The sequence below is a fragment of the Capra hircus genome, chromosome 18 (genome assembly GCF_001704415.2).
Source record: "Capra hircus breed San Clemente chromosome 18, ASM170441v1, whole genome shotgun sequence".
NCBI classification, from domain to species: domain Eukaryota; kingdom Metazoa; phylum Chordata; class Mammalia; order Artiodactyla; family Bovidae; genus Capra; species Capra hircus.
The window spans coordinates 62,193,704-62,220,873 of record NC_030825.1 but is presented as its reverse complement, the minus strand read 5'-3'; the positions used below and the strand labels follow the sequence as shown (position 1 = coordinate 62,220,873).

The following is a 27,170-nucleotide window of genomic DNA, read 5'->3' as shown; positions in this document are numbered from 1 at the left end:
GGGGAGGCAAGGCTCCGTCCCCACTAGCCCCGCCCCATAACCTGCGCTTCCGGCTACGTCCCTCCCTCTCTCCTTACGTCGCCTCTCATTGGCCGCGGTGCAGCGCACTCACCTTCCTCTGTACCGGATCTTCCGCCCGCGCGTGCGCAGTACCCTGCAGACCGGGAATTGAGTTTAAATGAGCGACAGAGAGTTCTGGTGAGTTTATTTGTTTGTTTAAAACCCGGATTTCGTAGTCCCACAGCCTGTTGTCCTTCACACGTGGTTTCGGGGGTCTCTGTGGACGTTCAAACTACCGTCCCCATTTTCCCGTCCCCAGTGTGTCCTCGCATCGCTGTGAGAAGTTCTGAAGTCCGTTAGCTTAGCTGCGGGTCCCTGCGGTCCGCGTCCGCTTCCTATTAATGTTCTAGAGTCCACGTTCTTCTCTGGCAGTTCTACCTTCTAACTTGTAGAGACCGCTGTTTAAAGTCCTGCATTGCCCAACCGCTAGATCCCTGATCCACGAAGAGATGAAGGAGGCTCTATTCTGTATGGAGTTTGGTCAGGGTCTCGCCTAAAGTTTGAAGGGGAGGGTCAGCCTAGAACGTGTGGTTTTCACAGGAAGGGCCGCGAGTTCTGAAGAAAACAATAAAACTAAAAACACCTCGTTTAATTCTGTGTTCCAGAATCCCTGCTGTGTTAGTGGCCGTAGAGGATTGTGTTTTGTGTTTGTTGAGATCCTCCCTCTGTGTGGGGCTGTGTTACAGGGACCTCGGTGTTTTTTTCTAAGTATTGAACAGCCTATTCTCAACACTCAGGGGTCACTTCCCAAGGCTGATCTTACCTGAGAAGGAAGCCCAGAGGAAGAGGAAAGCAAGGAGTCAGAAATGACTCGTTCCGAGGTAAGAGGCATAATCTTTTTGTTTGTTTGTTCTGTCTCTGTTTCCTGAAATGCTGTTTCTTTGGACTTAATAAGCTTCTTAATTTCTGAACGAGTGTTTTTAACTTACCCGTGGTCATCATCCCAAGAGACCCGTTGCCCTCCTGGCACATCATTGTGACAGAAAACAGTATAGCCAGCGAAAGAAGCTCACTCAAACTTTTAAGTCTTGAGTTTTTATTGGGGTTTAGCTACATAGCCGTGGTTGATAACATCTCCAGCATTCTCTGCTCCTTAGAGGTTGGGCTAATAAGCTCACCTGGCTCAAAGCCGCAAACCTCTAGTCATTTCCTTGGTCTTTGTGAAATGGCCAGCCTCACAACCTGAGTCATCCCATTATTAAACTAGGGGCCCACCGTAGGTCATGTTGTTAGCATAAATAATCAGGGCCCACGGAGAGTAATAAAGCCACTTCAGTCACTAAGGACATTCCAAGGGAAAAAAACTAAAATTCCAAGAGTAGTTAACAAACTTCCACAACCTGGAGACCAAAGCCTACCAAATTCTTTTTTTTTTTAGTTTTAATATTTATTTAGTTTTGGCTATATTGGGATTTTGCTGTTGCACTTGGGCTTTCTTTGTTGTGGAGCTCTGGCTCTAAGGCATGGGTTCAGTCATTGTATTAATAACTGGTAGCCTCTGGAGCAGGTGGGTTTCAGTAGTTGTGGCACACTAGCTTAGTTGCTTCAAGGTATGTGGGATCTTCCCTGACCAGGGATGGAACCCATGTCCTCTACATTGACAGGCAGGTTTTCAGCACTGGACCATCATGAAAGTCCCTAAATTCTTCATTACACAACACTGAAACTGAAATCTTTCCTTTATGCGCTTTGATTTCCGCCCCTCCTCTGATTTTTGTTGTTACCTTGGAATACCTCACCTGTTGCATTATTAAAAAATATTTTGTTATGTTTACCTTCTATTTTATTGTTCAAATAATGTCTAAGTCTCTCTTTAGGTGAGCTTTTTTGGCTACCTTGTTGCTGTTTTGTTTCATTTAGTTTGAAGTTTCAGTAGTCTATACAGTGATAACTTCATCTGTAGTTTGGCAGAATTACAGATTTACAGATTGTAATTACAGAAATCTGTAATTTCCCTCTATTTTTGTTTTTTTCATTTTTAAATTCAAAATTGTGTTGGCTCTCCTAGATACAGCTGAGACTTTTATTTGAAATATCCATGTTTGTTTTGAGTTTGAATTGTTCGAAATTGCAGTCACTGAAGTCTTTGTGTCACCACATCTTCCAAGTAAAACTTTTGATTTTCAGTAAAGGTTTGCATTTCTTCATATAGGTCTGGAAATGTGTTCTAAATAGGTGTCATGGTATATTTGCTAATAAAATGTTGACTATTTCTCATATTGTGTTCTTGATCATTCAAAACTGTTTTCAGTGAACCAAGGTGGCTCAGTGGTAAAGAATCTGCCTGCCAAAGCAGGAGAACTGGGTTTGATCCACAGGTTGGGAAAGTCCCCTGGAGAAGGAAATGGCAACCCCCTCCAGTATTCCTGCCTGAGAAATCCCATGGACAGAGGAGTCTGGATGGGTACCGTCCATGTGGTCCCAAAGTGTTAGACATGATTGTTGTGACTTAGCAAGCATTCATGCACAATTTGTAAATGTTTGTTTTACCATAAACACTAAAATACACTTGAGTTAAAAAAAAAAAAAAGGTGGATTAAAAATGTTTCTTCCAAAAGATCTGTTACTTAGGGAAGGTTTTTACCTGAAGTGTCTTCATGTGTGCATATGTGTGTGCAGGCATAAACCTAATGTTTATATAAATGCCATCATCATTTCATGAATATTTTTATTTATCCTAACCTTTGAAAATTGTTCTGACATATTTTCCATTGCCTTAGATTGTTTTTTAGTGAAATGAATATATAGTTCCATTTTAATATATTTATGCATGAAAATGTTCATATGATTTGATCAGTTATTTTTCTTATAATTTGTATTCTTCACAGAAAAACTTCTATGAACTTTCTTTAGAATTGTCCCTATGTATTTGTCTGTGTATTATTAAGGTTTAGAGTACATAAAGTGAACTAAATTTAAGCTGTTTAAGGAATGTTTGCAACATATTTGCAGTAAGGTGGAACAACAACTTAATTGATTTTAAATTATTTCCATTACACATCCAAGACTCTGTAAAAACTCTCAGAAATATATATAGTATATTCTAAATAGTTAAAGTGATTGTTGCTACTGAGGATGCTATCATATTTGCTCTGTAAAATTTGTAAAACACTTGAAGTTCAAAAGTAAGTATGAATGCTTACCTTACTATTGTATTTGATTACTATTCAAAATGGTCATTTATGGAGGAGAATTTTGAACATCACTAGTTAAAAGAAGTTTGTTAACAATACTCTGAAAAAAATTAAGTTTGCTAAAATAAATGGCACATTTCTCCCACTCAAGAACTCTTGGGTCAGAGTATGCTTTTTAAAAATATTGCCTGTTTCCTTGATAGACACTTCATCCTGTGTCATACAAATACAGCACTCAAAAATAAATATGCCCATGTGGTTCTGATTATTTTATCATTTCTTTTCCAGATCAGAAGTTTCTGAAATGGTGTGTGGGTCATTTCTCATCTTTTTGGGGGTTAGGATTATGGTAGAAAATACTGCTGTGTAAAAGTCATATTATAGTATAACACCAGTTCAGTCCTTCTCCCAGAACTGAAATAATGAGATGAATCGCATGCATGGATTTCCTTCAGTAAACTCTTTCCCTTCGGTAAATCTGCCTAGTCACGACCCTCCTTCTTGAGATATTTGTTGTCTTCTGACTTTATGACCACTGTTAATTCCTTCTTTCCTTGGTAACGGTAACTATACTTTTGGTTTTCTGATCTTTATCATTGTCAAAGAAATTCTTTAACAGCCTATATATGCTCATGCAGAGATCATTAAAGCACTCTTTTTCCATCAGAGCTTGGGTCCCTGTGTCTTTCTTTCTTTCTCTCTGTCTCTCTCCTTCAGGCTAATTCTCTGGAGCGTGGAAACCTGGCAAGCTCACTTTCTCACCCAGGCTTTCAAGACCTCCTCGAGAGGACGCTCTGTGCCTTTGTGAGTGGTACAAGCCCTGTGTCAAGGGCTTTATTGGTTCTCTGCATAAACCAGGGAATATCAGCCTCTTCTCTCTTTTGCTTTCTTGTCGTTAATGCCAGACCACCAGGTTCCGGAAGATCAGGGAAGGCATATATGAACTGAAATTTGCATACAACACATTTTTTAAATATTTATTTATTTGGCTGCACTGGGTCTTCTTGGGGCAGGTAAGATCTTCAGTCATCCTTGTAATCTTCAGTTCTTTGGTTGTGACATGTAAACTCTTAGCTACAGCATGTGGGATATAGTTTCCTGATCAGGGAAAGAACCAGAGCTCTGTGCATTGGGAGCTCAGGGTCTTAATCACTGAATCATCACCAAGTCCCCAAACTAACATTTTTTAATGATAGATTCAGATCATAGTTTCCATAATAGTGCATGCAGTGATAATGGATTCTTCCATGTACTTCTTACCCCATGTCTCATGTTCACTGGTTTCGATGTTTCTGTGAGATTCCCATGCTATGATTTTTTTTTTTTTTCACTTGAACAAGTGTCTTGGAAAGAAAAATGCGGGATGTGCCTAAACTATCACAATTAATGGAGTAACTTCCTGTCTTCTTACTTTCTGTCTGCTTTGGAAAATGAACACTCATGTGTGTTTAGCAGAGATGCTGGTTTTTGGGAGTGACGGTTTTCATCCCAAGCCCAGGTCTGATCTTTTCCAGTACACTGCATGCTCACATCACAGAGTCTCATCACAGTTTTGTATTTTCCAAAATGTTTACAAGAATCTTATTAGTCCTAATCTATGCTCAACTGTATTAAAATTTAAAATACAGCTCAGTACAAATAAAGAGTATCATCCTCTAACATGATGTACATTTTAATCCATTCAAAATTACCTGAGTTTAGTGACATGAAAAATTTTCTCTCTTCCTCTTAATGAGCATATAACCCCATTTGAGTGTCTGTCTGTACTCCGCGGAGATGAGTTTGAGTAGGCCTTGGGAGTTGGTGATGGACTGGGAGGCCTGGTGTGCTGTGGGCCATGGGATCACGAAGAGTCGTATACGAGTGAGCAATTGAACTGTGTGTATGAAAATATTAACATGACTTGATCAATTTTTTCTTCTTCTTCTTTTTTTTTGCTTTGTTTTTCTAAAGAACTTCTGGAGAAGGGAATGACTCCCCATTCCAGTATTCCTGCTTGGGAATTTCTTGGACAGAGGAATGGCAAGTTAGAATCCAGGGGGTCACTAAGAATGGGACATGACTGAGTGACTAAAACACTTCTTGTCTTTAGTATTCTTTATAGTTACAGAAACTTCTATCAACTTTTCTTAGTTGTCTCTGTGAATCTGTCTGTGTTTTATTAGTTTAAAGTAAATAAACTGAAGTAAAGTTTAAACTTTGCTATTTAATGCCTATTTGTTAAAATATGTGCCGAAAAAGTATAAGAGCGACATTACTGATTTTTAGTTATTTCTCTTGCACTTTCAATACTCTGATAAAAACAATCAGAAGGATACAGAGTATATACTAAATAGTTAAAATGATTCTTTCTGCCAAGGTTGTGATTACCCAAAGAGTGAAGAGCAGGTAAAACCAAGGAGGGTCTTAAAATGCACAAACTGAAAAACCAGACCCCTATTGTCTCATGTCTGGAAATTCTTTTCCAACTCGCACCCAGACCATGATATTTTTGGTGCCTTGTTCAAAGACTTGGAGTCTCTTGTCCCCCCTCCTCACTTCTGCTTTCTCATAGGGACCCTCTGCCAACAGGCAACTGCTGTGGCGGCAACTTTGGAACTCTGGCGAGGGTTACCCTCTGGTGTGTTCCAAATGCCCCACTGCTCACTGCACCCAAAGTAACTGCCTCTGGAGTGGGTGAAGGTCTCTCCTTTGTCTTTTTCGCAACTGAGGATTATGCCAAGCAGTATTCTGTGGGCACAGATCAGACACATGAAAGCCATTAGGGTGCCTGCCACAGAAAGACTCCCATGTGAGGATAGGGGGCATACAGAACGAATCAGGACACAAGGACATCAGCCCGCAGCAAGACAACTTCTGTCCACCATGTTAGGCACATAGTGGTTGAAGCAAAACAGAGACCGTTGTTCCCAGGCCACCGCCTCCCGGATATATTGTAAGGTGGATTCCTCAGCCTTCTTCCCTGTCACTTTCACTTCTTTCTCTTTTTGTCCAGATTGATTTACAGGAGCCTGGGTGTTGCCTCTGAGCCATCCCAAGAGTGTCTTCCACGTTTCAGGGAATCACCAAATGATGAGTCACCTGGTTGCTCCCAGGAATCTTTCTTTCTCTGCCCGTGTCACCCGGTGCTTAGCTGCACGGTTCTCAGAGGTCTCCTCTCACTGTTGGATGCGACTGTTGGGCTGCTCAGCCATTCTGTGGCCTCAGTCGCATTGAGAGATCACTGGGGGAAACAGGATGCCTTTCTGTCAGCCAGTGACTCTCAGTACTCCCATTCTATGGTACATAGGCTATGAGTGGGTCTGTTACATCCCAGGAGGCTCTTTCATACTCAACCCTTGGCTACATTCTCAGAAGCTGGAAACTTTTGACCCTCCGAAAGTCCTGGCTCCAATACAAACGAGGGACCCCCCAAAAATGGCCTCTGAGTGGCACATTAGGTTTTCCCAAAAGAAGAAAAAGGACTCAGAATTTCCTTACGTTCTGTTGCCTTCCTGTGTCCTGTCCCTCTCTGTCCGTCTCCGTCAGATTTCCTAGATGACCCCTACTCGACCTTTCATATCCACATGATCTCTAGGAAAGGATTCTGAGGTTCCCTTTGGTCCAGGTCTGTCTTCTATATTCAAAAGCCTGAAGGATCAAAAACTGTCCTAGTATTCTAAAGAATCCCCTTTAAGGAAGCTTATCTTTCAGGTGGAGAGGGAACCAAGCTTCCCCCATTCCTGAACATCCTAAAGAATTCCCTTCTGAGTACTCCTGTTTCTCAGGGCTGGGAAGGACCAAGCTTCCCCTGGTCCTGCAAATTCCCTTAACCCTTCAGATTCTTCTGATGGGACAAAGACCTCACTTCCCACCAGAAGGACAGTCCAAAATTTTTATGAGCTGAAATGCTCCTGATTTCAGAGTCAATTTGAGCATTATTTGGTCTATATTTTAGCTATAAAACTAAGACTACAGAAAGGAAAGATAACTTTTTGACATAGGATGGCCTGATATTCTTTAGACTCTGGAGAAAACTGCTTAAAATGAAATTTTCTTTCCCTTGGAAACTGTAAAACCGATTGTTTTTGCATATGTATTTTAAAGCAATTAGCTTGTTAACAACTAGCTTGGAGAAGGAAATGGCAACCCACTCCAGTATTCTTGCCTGGAGAATCCCAGCGGTGAGGGAGCCCAGTGGGCTACTGTCTGTGGGGTCGCACAGAGTCAGACAGGACTGAAGCGACTTAGCAGCAGCAGCAGCAGCAGCCTGTTAAGAGGCCTGCCTAGGGAAAAACTTGTAGTTAACCCCTTCCATGTCCTTGAATGTCACTGCCCACTTTGCCTGAGACCTGGCTCAGCCTTGGGCAAATCAGAACTTCAAGCCAAACAAAGATATAAAGAAACAAAAAAAGGGTCAAAGAGATGTTTTAAATCTTAAGCAGGAAACTATGAAATCTCTGTTGGTCGGTCTGGATTTATGTATGTCTCAGTGTGCTGTTTTTTTTTTTTTTTTTTTAATAATATTGCTGAAGTTCTAAATGAGTTCTAATTTAATTGGCCTAAAGGGTTTCCCTGGTGGCTCAGAGTTTAAAGCATCTGCCCACAATGCGGGAGACTTGGGTTCGATCCCTGGGTCAGGAAGATCCCCTGGAGAAGGAAATGGCAACCCACTCCAGTATTCTTGTCTGGAGAATCCCATGGATGGAGGAGCCTGGTGGGCTACAGTCCATGGGGTCGCAAAGAGTTGGACACGACTTCACTCACTTCACACAAAAGAAGGTAAGTGCTTACAAATCAGACAGTTCTAACTCCAAGAGAAATTTACCTAAATGAATTTCAGATTCACGTGAACTGGGAAATATTCAATATTAAATATCTAGCATTAATGTTTGTTTGCTAATCTAATGTAGATATATCTAAGAGTCATTAAGCACAGTATTTTCATTGTGCCTAGGTTTATTATTACTTACATATTGTTATATTTTTATATCTGTTACAAGGTTCTCAACCAGGAAAGTACCTCTAGGAAAGGGGGAAAAAAAAAAAAACCTTCAAAGAAAATGTAAAAGAGATTTGATCTTTCAGAGAAACTCTTTTAAGAATAATTATACTTTAGAAATGTCTCTCTAAAACATTCTCTAGATTTCAGTAACCTGACTTTCTAGGGCTGTGCCAAACTAAGTGATGGAAGTTTATTGAATAGCTAGGTCATTTCCAAATAAAATAAGATTCTGAAATATTCATTACTGAGGACTAACTTTCCTCTTACAGAGAAACTAGATATTTTGGACTATTCATGAATAATGCTTGATGCCATCCTGAGAATGGCATCTAGAATTTTTTTTTAGAAATTATCACTGTTATTTATGTTCGCCAATCCACAGAATACTTAAGTTTTTGGCTGCTTAAGGAAAGTAGTGTATTTTCAGTAAAGAAGGTATGAGGAAAGAAATTACAATTTATGAAGAGAAAAGGAAATAGGTCTGACTTACAGGTGGCTGTTTCAGCATGGGAGAACAAAGTAATGGGTACAGAAAGTGATAAGGTTTTATGGAAAGTGGACGCCAAGGGAAGAGTTTTGTGCATAAATACATGTTTTCTTGAGATGTTGAGCTGCCTTTGATAATGGATTTTAAGTTTCTGTAAAGTGATCTGTTCTGTTCTGTTTACCTTTGAAATCATTGTTACCTTGGCTGAGTAAATATATTGTTTCCCAGTGATCTATATGATTTTATCTGACTGAGTGTGATATCCCCTTTTGATATTTGTCCACAAAACTTCCTAAATGACTTGACTTCTAGCTGACTTTGGAATGCTTCAGAGGGCCCCTGAGACCTCCCAGGGAGCTATTAAACAACCTGGGCTCGTTGGACATGTTAAATTACATGGGAAGTACTGTTGAAGGGGTGATAGATCTTCTCAGATTATGCTGTGTGGTGGGTGTTACCAATACAGATATCCTAAAATTATGTGGAGTTCATATAGATCTGATGTGCCCTAATAAAACGTGGTCAACTATAATTCTACTTATACTGTTAAAGTGTTACAAGTCACAGCAGTAACCAGGCTACATTGTCAATTGCAGTTTAATCAGATTTAAACATGATTTCTATGGTTTCACTCTGATGCCTTTGTAAGAATACTGCTATTTCAAGATTTACGGAAAAGATTTTTCTGAGGTTAACTGATAAACAAGTTTTGTTTGCTATCTGATGAAAAAGGCAAAATGGCTGTCTGAGGAGGCTTTACAAATAGCTGTGAAAAGAAGAGAAGCCAAAAGCAAAGGAGAAAAGGAAAGATATGCCCATTTGAATGCAGAGTTCCAAAGAATAGCATGGAGAGATAAGAAAGCCTTCCTCAGTGATCAATGCAAAGAAATAGAGGGAAACAATAGAATGAGAAAGACTAAAGATCTCTTCAAGAAAATTAGAGATACCAACCAGTCCATTCTAAAGGAGATCAGTCCTGGGTGTTCATTGGAAGGACTGACGCTAAAGCTGAAACTCCAATACTTTGGCCACGTCATGCGAAGAGTTCACTCATTGGAAAAGACTCTGATGCTGGGAGGGATTGGGGGCAGGAGGAGAAGAGGACAACAGAGGATGAGATGGCTGGATGGCATCACTGACTCGAGGGAGGTGAGTTTGAGTGAACTCCGGGAGTTGGTGATGGACAGGGAGGCCTGGCGTGCTTCAATTCATGGGCTCGCAAAGAGTCGGACACGACTGAGCAACTGAACTGAACTGAAGCTGGTACCAGACTGGAATTTAGTCTAATCTCTATGTTAATAGGACAAAGTTTTCTTAGAATGCAGCTTTCATTAAGATATTATGAATTTCTTTGACTTTAAATGATTTATATTCATTTTAAAAACCTTTTGTTGCTTTGATAAAGTAAATAAGCATTACTTAAGATTATGGTACATGTAGACAAAGCTCATTCTTCTTCTACAAATATAAACCCTCATGGTTAGACTTTTGCCATCCTGATGTCCTTAAAACATGGCCATAGTCTGCTCCTGAATTGGGGAATTCAAAATGGGTGAACAGTAGCTGTAAATCGAAGAGTCAGGGCTATGGGAAATCCAAGATGGCTGCCTGGCTTTTCCTGGCTCCCTGACAAACCTCACTTCTATTTGATGGGTTAAAGCCTTCCCTGGCTACAGGGTTAATGCCCTCATAATGAAAAAAATTGTTTCACTGAATGTTAAGTTTTGTTCATTGTTAAACAAAGTGTCTAGTTAATTAAAGTCTAGTGTTTACTAAGCCTCACTTCTGAGATAGTTCCTTCTTATGTTATATTTCTAAAAGATTTAGTGGAGGCTACTCTTTAGTTATGTTTTACAGGCTTCTCATTGCCATGGCTTCTCTTGCTGCAGAGCATGGGCTCGAGAGTATGCAGGCTTCAGTCATTGTGGTGCACTTTAAGCTTGTTTCGAAAGGTAATCTCAGGAAGCAATCTTTTGATAAAGAGTAGATGCTCCATGATATACAACCAAGAGATTAACACCTGGCTGTAGTCATTTAACAAATGAAGTCGATGACCTGCGGTATACTGGGCTCTGTTTAATGAAAGTGCTTGACATATAATTTTTACTTACGACCTGACTAATAACTGCTAGCTATAGCTATATTATTTTCTATGTTGCTTGTTTCAGAAGATTGTTTCTTAGGTTACTAAACGTGTGACTGAGCCTGTAATAAAATGTTGATATGCAGCTCCATATGCTATCAATGATTGTAATAATGTAACTCTAGATATGTGAAGAAGCAACAAGAGGGAATATTTTCTGGGACCTAGAAGCTGTAAGACAGGTATGGTCCAGAGACTTTTGCTACTCACAAGGCCTGCTCTAGAAGCAGCACATTGAGTGGCCTATGAATGGAACTTTCCCCAAACCTGGGAATGAGCCTTCCCAGTGCCACAGGACACAATGGACAAGAAATGCCCCCCAAGCATGGTCAGATATGTGGCTATGAAGGGACCCTGCTGACTGGACTCTGCCAGCTGTCTCTACCAAGATGACATCATGATTACTGCAAGCTCCTGACTTTCAACACCCCCCGAAAGGAGTTCAGAGTAGAGATTAGAAACAAGGAACTCTGTGCTCTGGGAAAAACCCAAAACTGGCCTTCCGAAGGTCAGATGTTTTCATGTAAAGATTTTATGAGCCCAAATTCTTGCTGCTTCTTGTACCTAAAAAAACACTAACATCACAAACCAATGTCCGGTCCTGGTTTTCCTGGCTAGCCCCTAATCTTTGGGCCGTGTACCTTTAACTTTCTTGTAAAGTTTGTTTCTTCTAAAATACCACGAATTTCTAAGTGGTCGTGCAAGAATATTCCCTGACTAACACCTAAACAATGGTGAAACAAGTCACCTTATCATTCAATGGACTCTCATCTCCCTCCATAAATGCACCCTGACAGAGTAGGCAAAGGGAACCCAGAGCCCCATGGCACCCCTGCTCAGCCTGAAGAAGCCAGAGCGGTCATTGCTGCATTTTCCTTGAAACTGGATTCCCAAATGTGTGAGAAGGGAAATGGGTAGATAGTTAGACATGAGCAGGGTATCAACAAGGGCCAAAGAATTGGCCGTAAAAATAAAGAGAGGGAGGTATGCGGTGACCCAGGGACAAAAGACGATAAAACCAAGGAGGGTCTTGGAATGCAGGAACGGAAAAACAAGACCCATTAGCATTTTTCCCTCTCCCATGTTGTAACTGTTGATGGATTTCAGGTCCTCCTGAGCAGTATAAACGCTCTCCCCTCCTACCCCATAAGGAGAAAGTATTTTTCTTACTCTTCCCCCACCCAGTATAGGTGCCTCATCCATTCAGCAAATGATCTGAAAGACCCCTATCCCACTCCTTGGACCCTGGCTATGAAAGTGGACTGAGGACCCCTGTTCAACATCCATTCTCCCTTGAGCTGGCCAGCTGTTCTAACAACGTCCCCCATTCTAATAAACTTTATTTCCCTCTCATTTTGTCTCATGTCTGGAAATTCTTTTCCAACACGAGCCCAGACCACAAGAAAGGTTACTATCCTATTAGACCTGTTAAAATCTGTAAAACAATTAGAGTTCAACTTAAGTATGAATTCTTACCTTACTATTCTGTTTCATTGTGGTGCAAAATCGTCATTCATCGAGCAGAATTTTCAACATTACTAAGTCAAATAACCTTGCTAAAAATGTGGCACTTTGGCCCCACCTCAGAACTCTTGGCTCAGAATACACTTTTTAAAAAAAACAAGTTTTCTGTTTCTTTGATAAACAATTTATCCTATGTCACATGAGTAGAACACTGAAGAATAAATATGATAACGTTGCCCTGATTATTTTATCATTGCTCTTTCAAATGAGAATAGTTTCCCTAACGGCTTGTAGATCATAACTCATCGTTTTTTGTTCATATTAGAAATTGGGTAGAAAGGATAACTATGTAAAAAAATATATTTTGTAATACAAGCCAAGCCACTAAATCACGATCAGTTCTCTGAACTTGCCGTTTTCATCTTGGGTCACATTAGGAAGTCTTCGCACAGCCACATGGCATCTGTATTTTGTATTTCAGGGACAGCTGACGTTCCAGGATGTGGCCATAGACTTCACTCAAGAGGAGTGGGAATGCCTGGACCTCGGTCAGCGGGAATTGTACAGGGACGTGATGTTACAGAACTACGGGAACCTGGCCTCCTTGGGTGAGGATAACTGCCTTCCAGAATCCCTTATCTACCCACTGGGTTTTAGTTCCATCATGTCAAGAATGTCTTCTGAAATTTTCTGCTTCCCACAGTAGTTTCAGATCTCTGCTTTCTAGGGGAAAAAGGGTATTTGTGAGTTTAGAAAGAAACCTTCATGATGAATCGTTATGCTGGTGACGTTTTTCTTCCTTGATGTACTCGGCCTCCTTCCTTCTAGGTTAGTGGTAATTGTGTAAGTTCTGTGGTATTAAATAGTTGCACCCTCTCTTAATTTCATATTGACACTACTTACTTTTGCCTTAGTACTACTTGACCAGAATCTCAGGATCTGATTGTTGGGTGTTTGTTAGTATTTTATAGCTGCTTTGAATACAGTATTTCAGGAAATCATTTTCTAGAACAAAATGGCATTCTCATCTCTCCTGAATACATATTGGATTCGATACTGATGAATCTCTAACAACACAACTGTTTCTTTCTCTGATGAACAGGGCTTGTGTCTATGCTGGACCTGGTTGCCTTTCTGGAGCAATTGAAGGATCCCAGGAGTATGAGGAGAATGGAGACAACAGCCATTTACCCAGGTAGGTATGAATGGATGAAGATGATGACTCAGATGAGAGATCCAAGGAGCAGGGAGGAACTCCTCTTTTGTCACATGTTTTTTGGAAGATTTGCTTCAATAGAAATGGTTTTCAAAAACCTGGGTTTGTATCTGCTACTGTGATAGAAATGTATCACCTGCCCCATTCTCTCTCTGAAATCATTCATGAATTTATCTCCAGTGATTACTTTTCTCCATCACAGTGTGACCTAAAAGTCTCCTCTTGGCTTGTGACAAACTCCATTCATTCGTTGCTCTTTGATTTCTTTGGGGCCCTAGGAATACTCTGCCCATTTCTGAGTAACTGTATGACAGTCCTTTTAAAGTTTCCTTCTACCTCTAGACAGAAATGTGTGAGTGGAGTGGTAGACAAACTGCCAAACTGCTTGGAATACTGGGGACGGGTCTTTGTTCTCTGATTTATAATTTCCTATCCACTGTGAGCGACACATAGGACCTTCTAAATAAATTTCAAATTCAAGTAATTGTTCACTGCAGAAAGCAAAACCTGGTGAAAATGAAACAATGCGCATCTCAGGTTGACTTGAAAGTTTCTCTTTGCCTTATATGATCTCATATTAAATATCTTTAGTGTATTTGCCCCAATCCTAACATGCTAAAATACTTTATTGTGTTCTATTACCTCATAGAATTTTAAAATAAATTGACATAAAATCTTAGCACATTTTCCACTATATTATTAATGGTTGATTCAAACTATGACAATTTTTAAATTATATAAAGAAACGTTTATTAAAAGTTCTAATTGAAATATAGCTGTTTTCCATTTTTGTACTCCTATAGAGCAAAGAGAGTTAATTATAAATATCAGTCAGTTCAGTTCAGTTCAGTCACTCACTCAAGTCTGAGTCTGTGATCCATGGTTTGCAGCAACCAGGCTTCCCTGTCCATCACCAACTCCCAGAGCCTGCTCAAACTCATGTCCATCGAGTCAGTGATGCCATGCAACCATCTCATCCTCTATCATCCCCTTCTTCTTTCATCTTCAATCTTTCCCAGCATAAGGGTCTTTCTCAGTGCATCAGTTCTTTGCATCACGTGGCCAAAGTATCGGAGCTTCAGCTTCACCATGTATTTCCAATCAATATTCAGGACTGATTTCCTTTAGGATGAAGTGGTGTGATCTTGCAGTCCAAGGTACTCTCAAGAGTCTTCTCCAACACCACAGGTCAAAAGCATCAATTCTTCGGCACTCAGCTTTTTCATGGTCCAACTCTCACATCCATACATGACTACTGGAAAACCATAGCTTTGACTAGATGGACCTTTGTCAACAAAGTAATGTTTCTGCTTTTTAATATGCTGCCTAGATTGGTCATAGCTTTTCTTCCCAGGAGCAAGCGTCCTTTACTTTCATGGTTGTAGTCACCATCTGCAGTAATTTTGGAACCCAAGACTTAAAGTCTCTCACTGTTTCTACTGTTTCTCCCCTTGTTTGCCATGAAATGACCTGACCGGTGCCATGATCTTCGTTTTTTGAATGTTGAGTTTCAACTGTCTTTTTCATCCTCTTCTTTCAGTTTCATCAAGAGATTCCTCAGTTCCTCTTCGCTTTCTGCTATAACATCTGTGTATCTGAGATTATGGATATTTCTCCCTGAAATCTTGATTCCAATTTGTGCTTCATCCAACCTGGTATGCCGCATGAAGTACTGTGCACATAAGTTAAATAAGCAGGGTGACAATATGATGTACTCCTTTCGCAGTTTGGAATCAGTCCACTGTCACACGTCCAGTTCTCACTGTTGCTTCTTGACATGCATACAGATTTCTCAGCAGACAGGTAAGGTAGTCTGGTGTTCCCATCTTTTTAAGAATTTTCCAGTTTCTTGTGATCTACACAATCAAAGGCTGTGGTGTTGTCAATAAAGCAGATGTAGTTGTTTTTCCAGAACTCTCTTGCTTTTTATATAATCCAAGGGAAGTTGCCAATTCGATCTTTGGTTCCTCTGCCGTTCCTAAATCCAGCTTAAACATCTGGAAGCTCTCGGTTCACATACTGTTAAAGCCTCACTTGTAGAATTTTGAGCCTTTGCTGTTGTTTGAAATGAGGGAGACTGTGTAGTAGTTTGAGTGTTCTTTGGCATTGCCTTTCTTTGTGATTGGAAGGAAAACTGACTTTTTCCTGTCCTGAAAACACTGCTGAGTTTTCCAAATTTGCTGGCTTATCGAGTGCAGAACTTTAGCATTATCATCTTTTAGGACTTGAAATAGCTTAGCTGGAGTTCAATCAGCTTTATTGGTCGTCATGCCTTCTAAAGCTGACTTGACTTTGGGTGCCAGGATGTCTGTTACTAGGTGAGTGATCACACCATCGTGGTTATCTCGGTCATTAAGATCATTTTTGTATAGTTCTTCCATGTATTCTTGCTAACTTCTCTTAATAACTTCTACTTCTTTTAGGTCCATCCCATTTCTGTCCTTTATTGTTCCCATCTTGGCATGAAATATTCCTGGTACCTCTAATTTTCTTAAAGAGATCTCTACTCTTTACCATTCTATTGATTTCCTTCCCATTCATTCTCTGGTCTCCACAGAGCAATGAATAGAATTCCCTCTTTCAATCATAGTTTTAAAGTCTCTCTTCTTATTAAATTTCTTAAAACTAGTGCTGTATTAAGTTTATCTTATTTGTACTCAGCTTCCTCGGACACTGTCTTATGTGTCCTCAGTTTATGATTAGTTCTCTGTCACTATCATTTATGATTTTTAGATTGAAAGATCTAATAGAACATTCTCAGAAACATGTGTGGCAAGAAGTGCATTAAAGAATTACTAGGCACCTAGAATTTGTGAAAGTGTTTGGTGTCTCCACTTAAGATGACTGAAAGCAAGAAGTAATCATTAGATTGCCTATCACCTCTTAATTCAGCGGTCCTTGGAGGTTTTTATCTTGTTTCTTCCCCTATAACCTATTTCTTTACCATCTCATTTTGTCTAGCGTTCTATTTGTGGTCTCTGTTTTGAAGGGTGCAGAAACCTAGTTAATCTTCCTGCTGGTATCTGCACCTTGGTGGGTGAGGGTGGTCCAGAGGAGTGTGCCCTTATACTCTTGATCTGTGCTTTGATTGCTGTTAACTGTGACCAGAGCCTGCCCTGGGTATTCAGGGCTGTTTCCCCCTTGTTCTGTGGTTGTTACTGCCCTCTCTCTGGTGGGGCCTGCTCCCTGCGTGGTGGAATAGAGCCCCCAGATCTGAGTCTTCGCTGTGATTCTGATCTGTGGTGCGAGGCAGGTGGGATTGGAGCCACCCACTGGGAGAGAAGTCACTGAGTATTACTCCTCTGGGGATGTTCACCTCAGGGTATGCTCTGGTGTCCCCTCTCATGCGTAAGCTCTCATGTTATGTAGTGTTGGCACTGCTTTTGGACCACTTTAACCATGGGCATGATGGCACATGGCCCTGGTGTCTCTCAGATGTTGTTTTTGCAAGGTCACCAGCATAGATTCAATGAAGTCAGGTCCTGGGATTGCATTGAGCATGGAGCTGGACCCACTGTGGTGCTACGGGGCAGCTCAGGCTCTGTCCTGGCCCAGCCCCCTTGTGTAGGAGTCCACAAAGTCTACAGCTGTTAAAGCTCCACCTGCCATGATTGGGAGAATCCTGGTAGTTGATTCAGATGTTCTGTAGGGGCTGAGGTTACAAAGCTGGTCGTGGGTGTAAGCCCATGGCTTGTGTTGCTACAAGGAGAGGTTTCAGCTTTTCTTATTTATCCCTGGGTTTCACCTGTGCTTTCAGCTCCATCTGTGCATGTGGCCAGCTCACAGTTGTCTGCTCCTGATGCTGCCCCAGAGCACAGGATTCTGCTGACTGTGGAGGAGGTCGATGGGGGAGGCTGTGGCTGGGGGCTCAAAAGTCCTATGTGGGTGGAAGGGATGCAGTGGGCTTCTTGTTTGGGCGTCATTCACCAATGGCACTCTGCTCTCTGGTGGTTCAGGCTTCCACCACAAGCATCCCGGTTGCAGAGCTCCTCCCTCATGCCCATCCTTCACGATGTTTCCTCATAGCCAACTGCAGTCCTCTGCCTCGGTCCGCTTTACAAACCCCACATTTCAGCACCCAGCCCTTGTCTGCATTGCTGGACATGCCTCTAAGGCTGGGTGAGCAGGGCTGGGGTCAGTACCCTGTGTGCAGGTCTCACTCTGTCCTGCCGCCACACACTGTTTGCCATGTTCTCTTCCCACAGAGAATGAGGCTCTCCTTCTGTCCAAACTGAGCTCCCCCACTGAGAGTCTTCCCTGGATATGGAGACCTCTACTCACTTTCATCTCCTCGCAGGGTTACAGGCCCCAACCCACTTCCTCTCCTCTTCCTTTTCCTTCTTCTTTCTTTTGTCCTACCTGGCTCAGCAGGAATCTTTCTTGTCCTTTCACGTATCCAAGGGCCTCTGCTACTGTTCAGCTGGGCTCTGAGAAAATTGTTCCATTTCTCATTCCTCTGTGGAGAGAGAGATGATCTTCACCTCTGCCTAAGCCTCTGGCATCTTGATCCTTTGGTCTCTATTTTATTTTTAAACTAGCTAATGGTCATCAATTTTCTCTAAATCTTTAAAGATATTCACTGAGAATAGCAGGGAAAATTACTTGTTATTTGGTATCTTTCAGCTATGTCTCCACAAGACACCCAGGATTTGATGCTGAAGAATCCAGTGTTAGAAGATATATTCCCAAAAGCAAACCTAGGAATATATCAAATATTTCACCTCAGAAACTTAAATTTAATGAAAGACTGGGAATATACAAGGGTATATGAAAGACAGAGAGGATGTTTCTATGGACATAAAGAAATGGAGACAGTTACACATAATGCTAACATTACTGCGAAAAGAAATGAGCAACATGAGTCAAACTGGGAAAAACAGCAACTTCAGTCTTCAACATCTGACGAGAAGTATAAGTGTTTAAGAAAAGATTTCCATCCTTTTTTGAAACATACATATTCTCTAAAGGGACACGTGGAAAATCTGGAAGGTAATCTAGTCTCTACTGCAAATACTCATTCAGACAATTCTGAATGTAGGCTTCGACTAAACGTACATTCAAGAATGTCTGAACACCTACAATTAAACAATGAGTGGGAAAAATCACAATCTAATCAATTTGAGAGATCCGTGAGCAGAGGGTCATTTTTCTTCCCCCGACAGATATTTTCTCTCCATTCCAAGATGTATAATGTTGATGATAATGGAGGAAACATAATCCAGCCATCATTGTTCAATACATATTGTGATATGGTTAATACACAACAACTTTCTATATGTAATAAAATGAGTCAGACCTTAAGTAAGAGCTCCAGCTCCAATAATTACAAGAGTATTAATGGTGGACTGAGAAGGTATTCAGGCAATGAAAATGGGTATAGGGTTAAAGGAGACTCAAACCTTGTGAAACATAAGGGACCCAAATCATCAAACAAGGATTCTAAAAGTAATAAATGTAGAAATACCTTTGATCAAATGTCAGATTTTTCTCTAGATAAGAGTAATTGTACTGAAGAGACGACTTGTACTGAATATGGGAAGGTTTCTAATCAGTCTTCAGAACTTACTCAACAGCAGACTGTTCAGAATCCACAGAAAGAAAAGAAGTGTAAGATATGTGGGAAAGTGTTTAGTAACTCATGCCATCTAGGTAGACATAAGAAAATTCATACAGGAAGGAAACCTTTCAAATGTACAGAATGTACCAAAGCATTTAACCATAGCTCACTTCTTACTAAACATCAGAGAATTCACACTGGAGAGAGGCCTTATAAATGTACAGAATGTGGCAAACGCTTTAATCACAACTCAAATCTTATTCAACATTGGCGAATTCATACGGGAGAGAAGCCTTACAAATGTACAGAATGTAGCAAAGCCTTTATCTGTTCCTCACATCTAATCTATCATCAGCAAATTCATACTGGAGAGAGGCCTTATAAATGTACAGAATGTAGCAAATCGTTTATCTGTTACTCACAGCTAACCTATCATCAGCGAATTCATACTGGAGAGAAGCCTTATAAATGTAAAGAATGTAACAAAGCCTTTATCCGTTCCTCACATCTTACTGGACATCAGCGAATTCATTCTGGTGAGAGACCTTATAAATGTAAAGAATGTAACAAAGCCTTTATTCATCGCTCAAATCTTACTCGACATCAGCGAATTCATACTGGAGAGAAGCCTTATAAATGTAAAGAATGTAACAAAGCCTTTATCCGTTGCTCACATCTTACCGAACATCAGCAAATTCATACTGGAGAGAGACCTTATAAATGTAAAGAATGTGGCAAAGGCTTTATTACAAGTTCAGCCCTTACTCAACATCACCGAATTCATACTTGGGATAGATGTTATAAAGGTACAGAAATTGGCAAGGCCTTCATTAAGGTTTCTAGAGTTACTAAGCATCAGCGAACACGTACTGGGGAGAGACCATATAAATGTACAGAATGTGGCAAAACCTTTAATCGGAATTCAATTCTTACTACACATTTGCGAGTTCATACTGGAGAGAAACCTTATAAATGTAAAGACTGTAACAAAGCCTTCCATCGTCCCTCACTTCTTACTCGACATCAACTAATTCACTCTGGGGAGAGACCTTATAAATGTAAAGAATGTAACAAAGCCTTTATTCAGTGCTCACATCTTACTCAACATCAGCGAATTCATACTGGAGAGAGACCTTATAAATGTACAGAATGTGGCAAAGCCTTTAGTCATAGTAGTAATCTCACTAAACATCTGAGAACACACACTTAACCCTAGTAATGGAACAAGTGATCAAAGAGGTTTGCCCTAAACATGCATCAGAAAACACAAGAGATTATAAAAGAAACCAATGGAAATGATGTAACAAATATATAGAAAGGTATTTAATCAAAAGTTAAGTTGAAGTAAATATGCGTACTAGAAGGCATTTCATCAATTTTGTTTTCAGAAGTTTCTCTGAAGGAGAATGACTGTAGGGAGCACTCCATAGTTAAAACAGATAGAAAATGGATGTTTTAGCATGAGTCATGAGATGAAGGTTGATGGTTAGAACATTACAATTCTTAGCAATGTATATATGCTTGTTAATAATGATGTGATGTGAGGTTATTTGAAGTGAATGTAATTCACCACTCAAATCCACATTATGCTTTCTTTCTAGTGTGTTTGCAAAGATAGGTTTTTGATGGTTTATTAAAGATTAGCCTTTTTATATTGTGTTGCAACCATTTCTATCTAATCTCCATTAGAAGATTGAGGATACCATAATGTAAAATGGACAATGAACATTTAAGTAGAGGTGTTTGTCGTTGACATGAACTATCTGGAGGTTGCCATTAAATAAGTGATCATTTAATCTTTCCATGTATTAAAGTAAGACAGATGTTGGTTGTAATGTTTCAATAGTGATATCCTTGATTTGTAAAAACACAATGACAGTTCACTGCAATATTGATGTATCTTTATAATATCAACACGTCATGATTATTACTTGACAGTGTTGAAATAAAGACAGTGATAACCTAGAAACATAAGAAACCCTTCCTGGAAAAGGCATGGAATTGGTGTATATCATGCTTGCTAAGTGCTTCCTAGGCTTTGTATGGTAAGCCGTGAAAATCAGAAATCTCACATCATTATATCAAAAAATGAATATCTTTCTCCGTACTTTTGATCTGTATTTAATCATGGATCATACCATGGATTGTAAAAGGTTTTATTTCAACTATGTGTGAAATTTAATACGTGGTTATTCATAAAAGTGAATGGCTTTTAGTGTTTCGGTTGATGGTAATGAATGAAATGTTAACCCACCACCAACAGCAACCTCGCCCACCTTATCTAAGGTTGTAGTGAAGAGACCTCAATTAACTGTTCGGTACCACACAAAGATGGCATATGGGGAATTGTTTACTCACTGGATTTAAACTTCTCATAACTTCATGTACATTCCATCATTTCTATGTTGTATCTCCTCTCCCATTTTGTAACTACTTAGGCACTGGGATGGTTCTAATAAGAAAGATTATACAGAGTACTGTTGACAGTTTCCCTAAACTGCTCCATGCTGTTGCTGCCTCAGCATCTGTCTGGGGGTCAGGCAGCCTGCAGGTCCTTGAGCTCACACCAGCCAGCTTGTGAGCACCAGCACTAGGTGACCCCCTTCCTTGAGACCAGCAGTCTTACTGGACCTCAGGGTCTATTCACAGACCCCCGTTCAATCACACTGAGAGAGTCAAGTTCTAGACAGGTTGATAAGTCCAGGGGTCCCCAAGGAGAGAGGGATCTGGAATTCTCAAGGAGGAAGAAAGGATAAACGTGTCTGTTTGTTTGTTTTCCTCTACATTCCTTAGGATTATGTAACAAATTATCCTGCTTGAGGACAGTCTCTGGAAAAAAACTTTCGGGCTAATCTTGTCTTAAAACGCAAATTATGGGAGTGGGTCTAGTGAGGTCTTTACAACCTCCAGACATTCTTTTGATTCAATGGAATAACTAATTAAAAGTATATAACTCCTTTGCTAACACTAGCGAGGGGGCACTCTTTCTGCCCCCTTCTGAAGTCTATGTCAGAAGCTTTCTCTATCTCTTTTATACTTTCAGTTCAGTTCAGTTGCTCAGTCATGTCTGACTCTGCGACACCATGACACCAGGCCTCCCTGTCCATCACCAACTCCCGGAGTTCACTCAGACTCAAGTCCATTGAGTCAGTGATGCCATCCAGCCATCTCATACTCTGTCGTCCCCTTCTCCTCCTGCCCTCAATCCCTCCCAGCATCAGAGTCTTTTCCAATGAGTCAACTCTTCACATGAGGTGGCCAAAGTACTGGAGTTTCAGCTTCAGCATCATTCCCTCCAAAGAAATCCCAGGGCTGATCTCCTTCAGAATGGGCTGGTGGGATCTCCTTGCAGTCCAAGGGACTCTCAAGCGTCTTCTCCAACACCACAGTTCAAAAGCATCAATTCTTCAGCCCTCAGCGTTCTTCACAGTCCAACTCTCACATCCATACATGACTACTGGAAAAACCATACCCTTGACTAGATGGACCTCTGTTGGCAAAGTAATGTCTCTGCTTTTCAATATGCTATCTAGGTTGGTCATACATAACTTCCTCCAAGGAGTAAGCGTCTTTTAATTTCATGGCTGCAATCACCATCTGCAGTGATTTTGGAGCCCAAAAAAATAAAGTCTGACACTGTTTCCACTGTTTCCCCATCTATTTCCCATGAAGTGATGGGACCGGATGCCATGATCTTAGTTTTCTGAATGTTGAGTTTTAAGCCAACTTTTTCACTCTCCTCTTTCACTTTCATCAAGAAGCTTTTTAGCTCCTCTTCACTTTCTGCCATAAGGGTGGTGTCATCTGCATATCTGAGGTTATTGATATTTCTCCCAGCAAGCTTGATTCCAGCTTGTGCTTCTTCAAGCCCAGCGTTTCTCATGATGTACTCTGCATATAAGTTAAATAAGCATGGTGGCAATATACAGCCTTGACGTACTCCTTTTCCTATTTGGAACCAGTCTGTTGTTCTATGTTCTTGGAATGAACTAATTATATAACTCAGCTCTCAGCTTTACAACAGGCATTAATGGAACTCCAGGAGGTGACTCCAGACCCAGCCTCTAAGTCAAGCAAACCTGTATTTGAACCAGGAACCGAGGTCCTGATAAAAAACGTTGGAATCTGGGGGTCGAATCTCTCAAGCCCCTCTGGGAAGGCCCTTACCAGGTTAGTCTTTCTTTTCCCACAGCTGTTACAGTGCCAGGAATTGATTCGTGGGTGCATCACACTCGAGTTAAGACATGGCACCCTGACCAGAACTAAGTGACGTCTTTTCATGCCTTTACTTTCTATGCTCTGACTTTTCAGATGGGCCTGATAATCTATATGCGCCTACTTCTGTTGACTCCAAAAGTCCTGAATCTGCCATTTGACACTGAAGACAACGCCTTCTTGTCCTGGGCTCATCCTATGCTGCACTCGACAATCGGTCTAACTGCTGGGTCTGCAGAGCGCTCCCCTCCTCATCAAGTGGAAGACTTCCCATGGTGGGTTTCTCTACTTCAAGGAAAGGACTTTCTTCAACTCTGTGATGACATCTAACAATCCTAAGATGGACTGATATAACTATGGACATAATGTGACTTTTGATTCTGATTTTAACTTGGTTTAATGACTATCTTGCCTTATATCTGTAACTATATTTTTTAACCGTCGGAAAGCTTTTAAGTTACAAACCATTGTCCAAGTTCCTATGAGTGCTACGGGCTCCACAACTTTTATTTGTGGACCCTCAATATGAAGGTTAGTAGAATATGCCCCTAAACAGCAGGAGTAGTTAGGAACTGAAAATGACGCCCCTTTCCCTTGGCAACATAATTCTCCTAAAAGAAAAGGGGGGAATGAGAGAGTCAATTTCTAGCCAAGTTGATAAGAAGTCCAGGGGTCCCCAAGGAGAAAGAAAGGACAAACGTTTTTTGTTTTTAGGTTTTTTTCCCCTCTACATTCCTTAAGATTATATAAAAATAATCTATCCTGATTGAGGACAGTCTCTGAAAAAAACCTTCTGGCTAATCCTGTTATCTTAAAATGTAAATTATGGGAGTGGGTCTAATGAGGTCTTTACAACCTCCAGACATTCTTTTGATTCACTGTAATAACTAATTAAAAATATGTAACTCCATTGCTAACACTAGCGAGGGGACACTCTTTATGCCCCCTTCTGATGTCTATGTCAGAAGCTTTCTCTATCTCTTCTATACTTTAATAAAACTTTATTACACAAAAATTCTGACCAATCAAGCCTTGTCTCTGGCCCTGGATTGATTTCTTCTCCACTGGAGGCCAAGAATCCCTGCATCTTTCGTGGTTCAGCAACAACCTTTCAACACCCTCACAGTACTCACCAGAATCCTTTTCTTGGTTTGAATGGATTAATCCACACTCAGCTTAGGGAGCCCAGAGCACTTCACCCAGGGTAACTTATAAAAGCTGAACTGCAAGTAGTCCTGTTTTCTTTGTCTGATTCCAGCTTTGACCTCTCAGAAATTCCCTCCCTAAATCCTCCCCTACAGAGAGGTCTCAGGTATGATGAGTGTGAGGCCTTCCTTGAGCTCAGGACTCCTGAACATTGGTTTAAGAGAAGAAATATCAGAAAAAAACGGAATTTGCTGATGACTCCATTCATGGCCCCACTGTAGACCTGCAAATTCATAAGTTCTTACAGTGGGACCTGACAACCAGGGATTTGTATTCATTGAAATGGTTCATAAAGAATATTTAGGCAAGAGGTTTCCATCTGGTTTCCCATCAGGATCACTTGACCATCGTTAGGAAATGACCTCACTGATGCCTTCCCAACAGAGTTCTGTGTTGGTCCTGTGGGAGCATCAGTGTGGTGTGTAGGAAGTGCTCCAGGGGATTCTAAGGGGAGGCCCGGGTTAAGGACGTGGCTTCTGGTCCGTTTGTGAGAGCTGAGTCCCATCGTCAGTCTGAGGAGAGGCAACAGGGTTGGTCTAGCTGGATTTCGACCAGGGAAGTCAGCGCACATCATCTGGTGAACAGAGTGTTAGGAGCTCTGTATGAGGAGAAAACAATCAAGAAATAAGTTCACAGGCTGGTCTCCAGGTAGGAATTGATTGTTCCAGAATCTCTCCTGAGACAGAGGACAGGCGAGGGTGGTCTTACCTTTTCAAGGTCCTTCTGTCTGTAGGAGTGGTGGTCGCAGGTTAAAGAGCTGTGGTGATGCCCTCCAAGGTATTTTCTCAAAACTCAGTAGTGCATTTGCAGCGTAAAATCCCCAGAGAAGAGAGAGTAGGAGGAAGAAGACGACGAAATGGCAGCTTCTCAGGTAAATGTCCTGTTCTGAGTCTGGGGCTGTGTATGCTTTGCCTCCTGAAATGTCAAAATGAAAATCTGTAAGCCTTTAGCTCTCCGATCCTAATTTTTCTTCCCGGGCATTTGTTATCATCTTATTTTTTCCCATTTCTTCTTATAATAGTGAAGACCAGCCCTTTGGACTACTTCCTTGTGTCCCAGAGCCTTTGCTCCATTGTCTGCATCCTTGCTTTCTATGGAGCATGATGAATTCTCAACGTGAATCAGCGACTTTCAAATGTTGAAACTATTCTTTTTGTGAGAGATCAGCATGGGGAGTCACTCCTATCCTCACTCCCACTGGGATGTGGTTTGGTGTTGGGATTTTAGGGACGTTGGGAAATGGAGTGATGACTACAGAAATTGTGATTTTTACAATGTGACATTTTATTTTCAGCAAATATAGCAATGGATTTTTCAGTAGTCATATACGGATGTGAGTTGTTCAGTCGCTCAGTAGTATCCGAGATTTTGCAAACACATGGACTTCAGCTCGTGAGGGGCCCCTGTCCTTCACCATCTGCCAGAACTTGCTGAAACTTTTCCCATTGAGTCGGTGATGCCAAACAACCATCTCATTCTCTGTCATCACCTTCTCCTCCTGCCATCAATCTTTCCCAGCAGCAGGGTCTTTTCCAATGAGTGAGCTCTCCACACCAGGAGGCCAAAATATTGGAATTTAGCTTCAGTGTCAGTCCTACCGATGAATATTCAAGGTTGATATCCTTTAGTGTAGCGCTTCCCTGGTGGCTCAGACAGTAAAGCGTCTGCTGGCAATGCGGGAGACACGGGTTCTATCCCTGGATTGGGAAGATCCCCTGGAGAAAGAAATGGCAACCCACTCCAGTACTCTTGCCTAGAAAATTCCATGGATGAGGAGCCTGGTGGGCTACAGTCCATGGGGTCACAAAGAGTCAGACACGACTGAGCAACTTCACAATCCTTTAGTGTTGTAGCCACGCGTCCCGGGAAACAAACTTACTCAGAAGGACAGTGCAGATATTGGAATGCAGTTTGTTACACCAGCGGGCCCAAGGCAGAGTTAGCCAGGGACCCCCAACAGTTTTTACAAAAACCTTATATACCTTAAGTGTACATGCTCAAACCCACCTCCCCAAATTCCTTGAAACTAGTCTGGACAAGGTGAAAGAGAGATATGATCAAAGGTAATCCATGATTCAGGTGTCAAAAGCCTGGATAGTTAAGCAGCAGACATTTATCAATAGGCCTGTGGTCATACCCCAATAGGCATAATGGGATTTATGACTTTGTTCTGTTACAGAGATAATTAGCATATTCTTTTAGGCGACGGAGAGTCTAGGTACAATTCCTAAGGCTCCTTCATCCAGGGGTCTGGTTTTCCATTGGTATGTTATTTCCACAGATACTGGGCATATAGCTCAAAGTCCACAGTACGACCCAAGATGGACTCCTGCTTTCAAGATGGAGCCAGTTCTGTCTGTTTCCTCCTTCATTAGGACTGATTAGTTTGATCCCCTTGCTGTCCAAGGGACTCTCCAAAGTCTTCTCCAGCACCACAATTTGAAAGCATCAGTTCTTAAATGCCCTGCCTTCTTAATGGTCCAAATCTCAAATGACTATTGGAAAGACCATAGTTTAGACTAGATGGACTTTTGTTAGCAATTGATGTCTTTGCTTTTTATTACACTGTCTAAGTTTTTCATAGCTTTCCTTTCAAGAGGCAAGCATCTTTTGATTTCATGGCTGCAGTCACCTTTCACAGTGATTTTAGAGCCCCAAAAGAGAAAATCTGTCACTGTTTCCACTTTTTCCCTCTATTTGCTAT

At 41.1% G+C, this 27,170-nt stretch overlaps 1 protein-coding gene across 1 annotated transcript; it reads left to right on the top strand.

Annotated features, from left to right (window-relative positions):
* On the top strand, nucleotides 125–22,027 carry LOC106503154 (zinc finger protein 708). Its single transcript, XM_018063015.1, has 5 exons — nucleotides 125–198; nucleotides 798–881; nucleotides 12,754–12,880; nucleotides 13,375–13,467; nucleotides 18,112–22,027. The coding sequence occupies exons 2-5, from the start codon at nucleotides 867–869 to the stop codon at nucleotides 20,253–20,255; spliced, it is 2,379 nt and encodes a 792-aa protein (XP_017918504.1). The 5' UTR covers nucleotides 125–198; nucleotides 798–866; the 3' UTR covers nucleotides 20,256–22,027.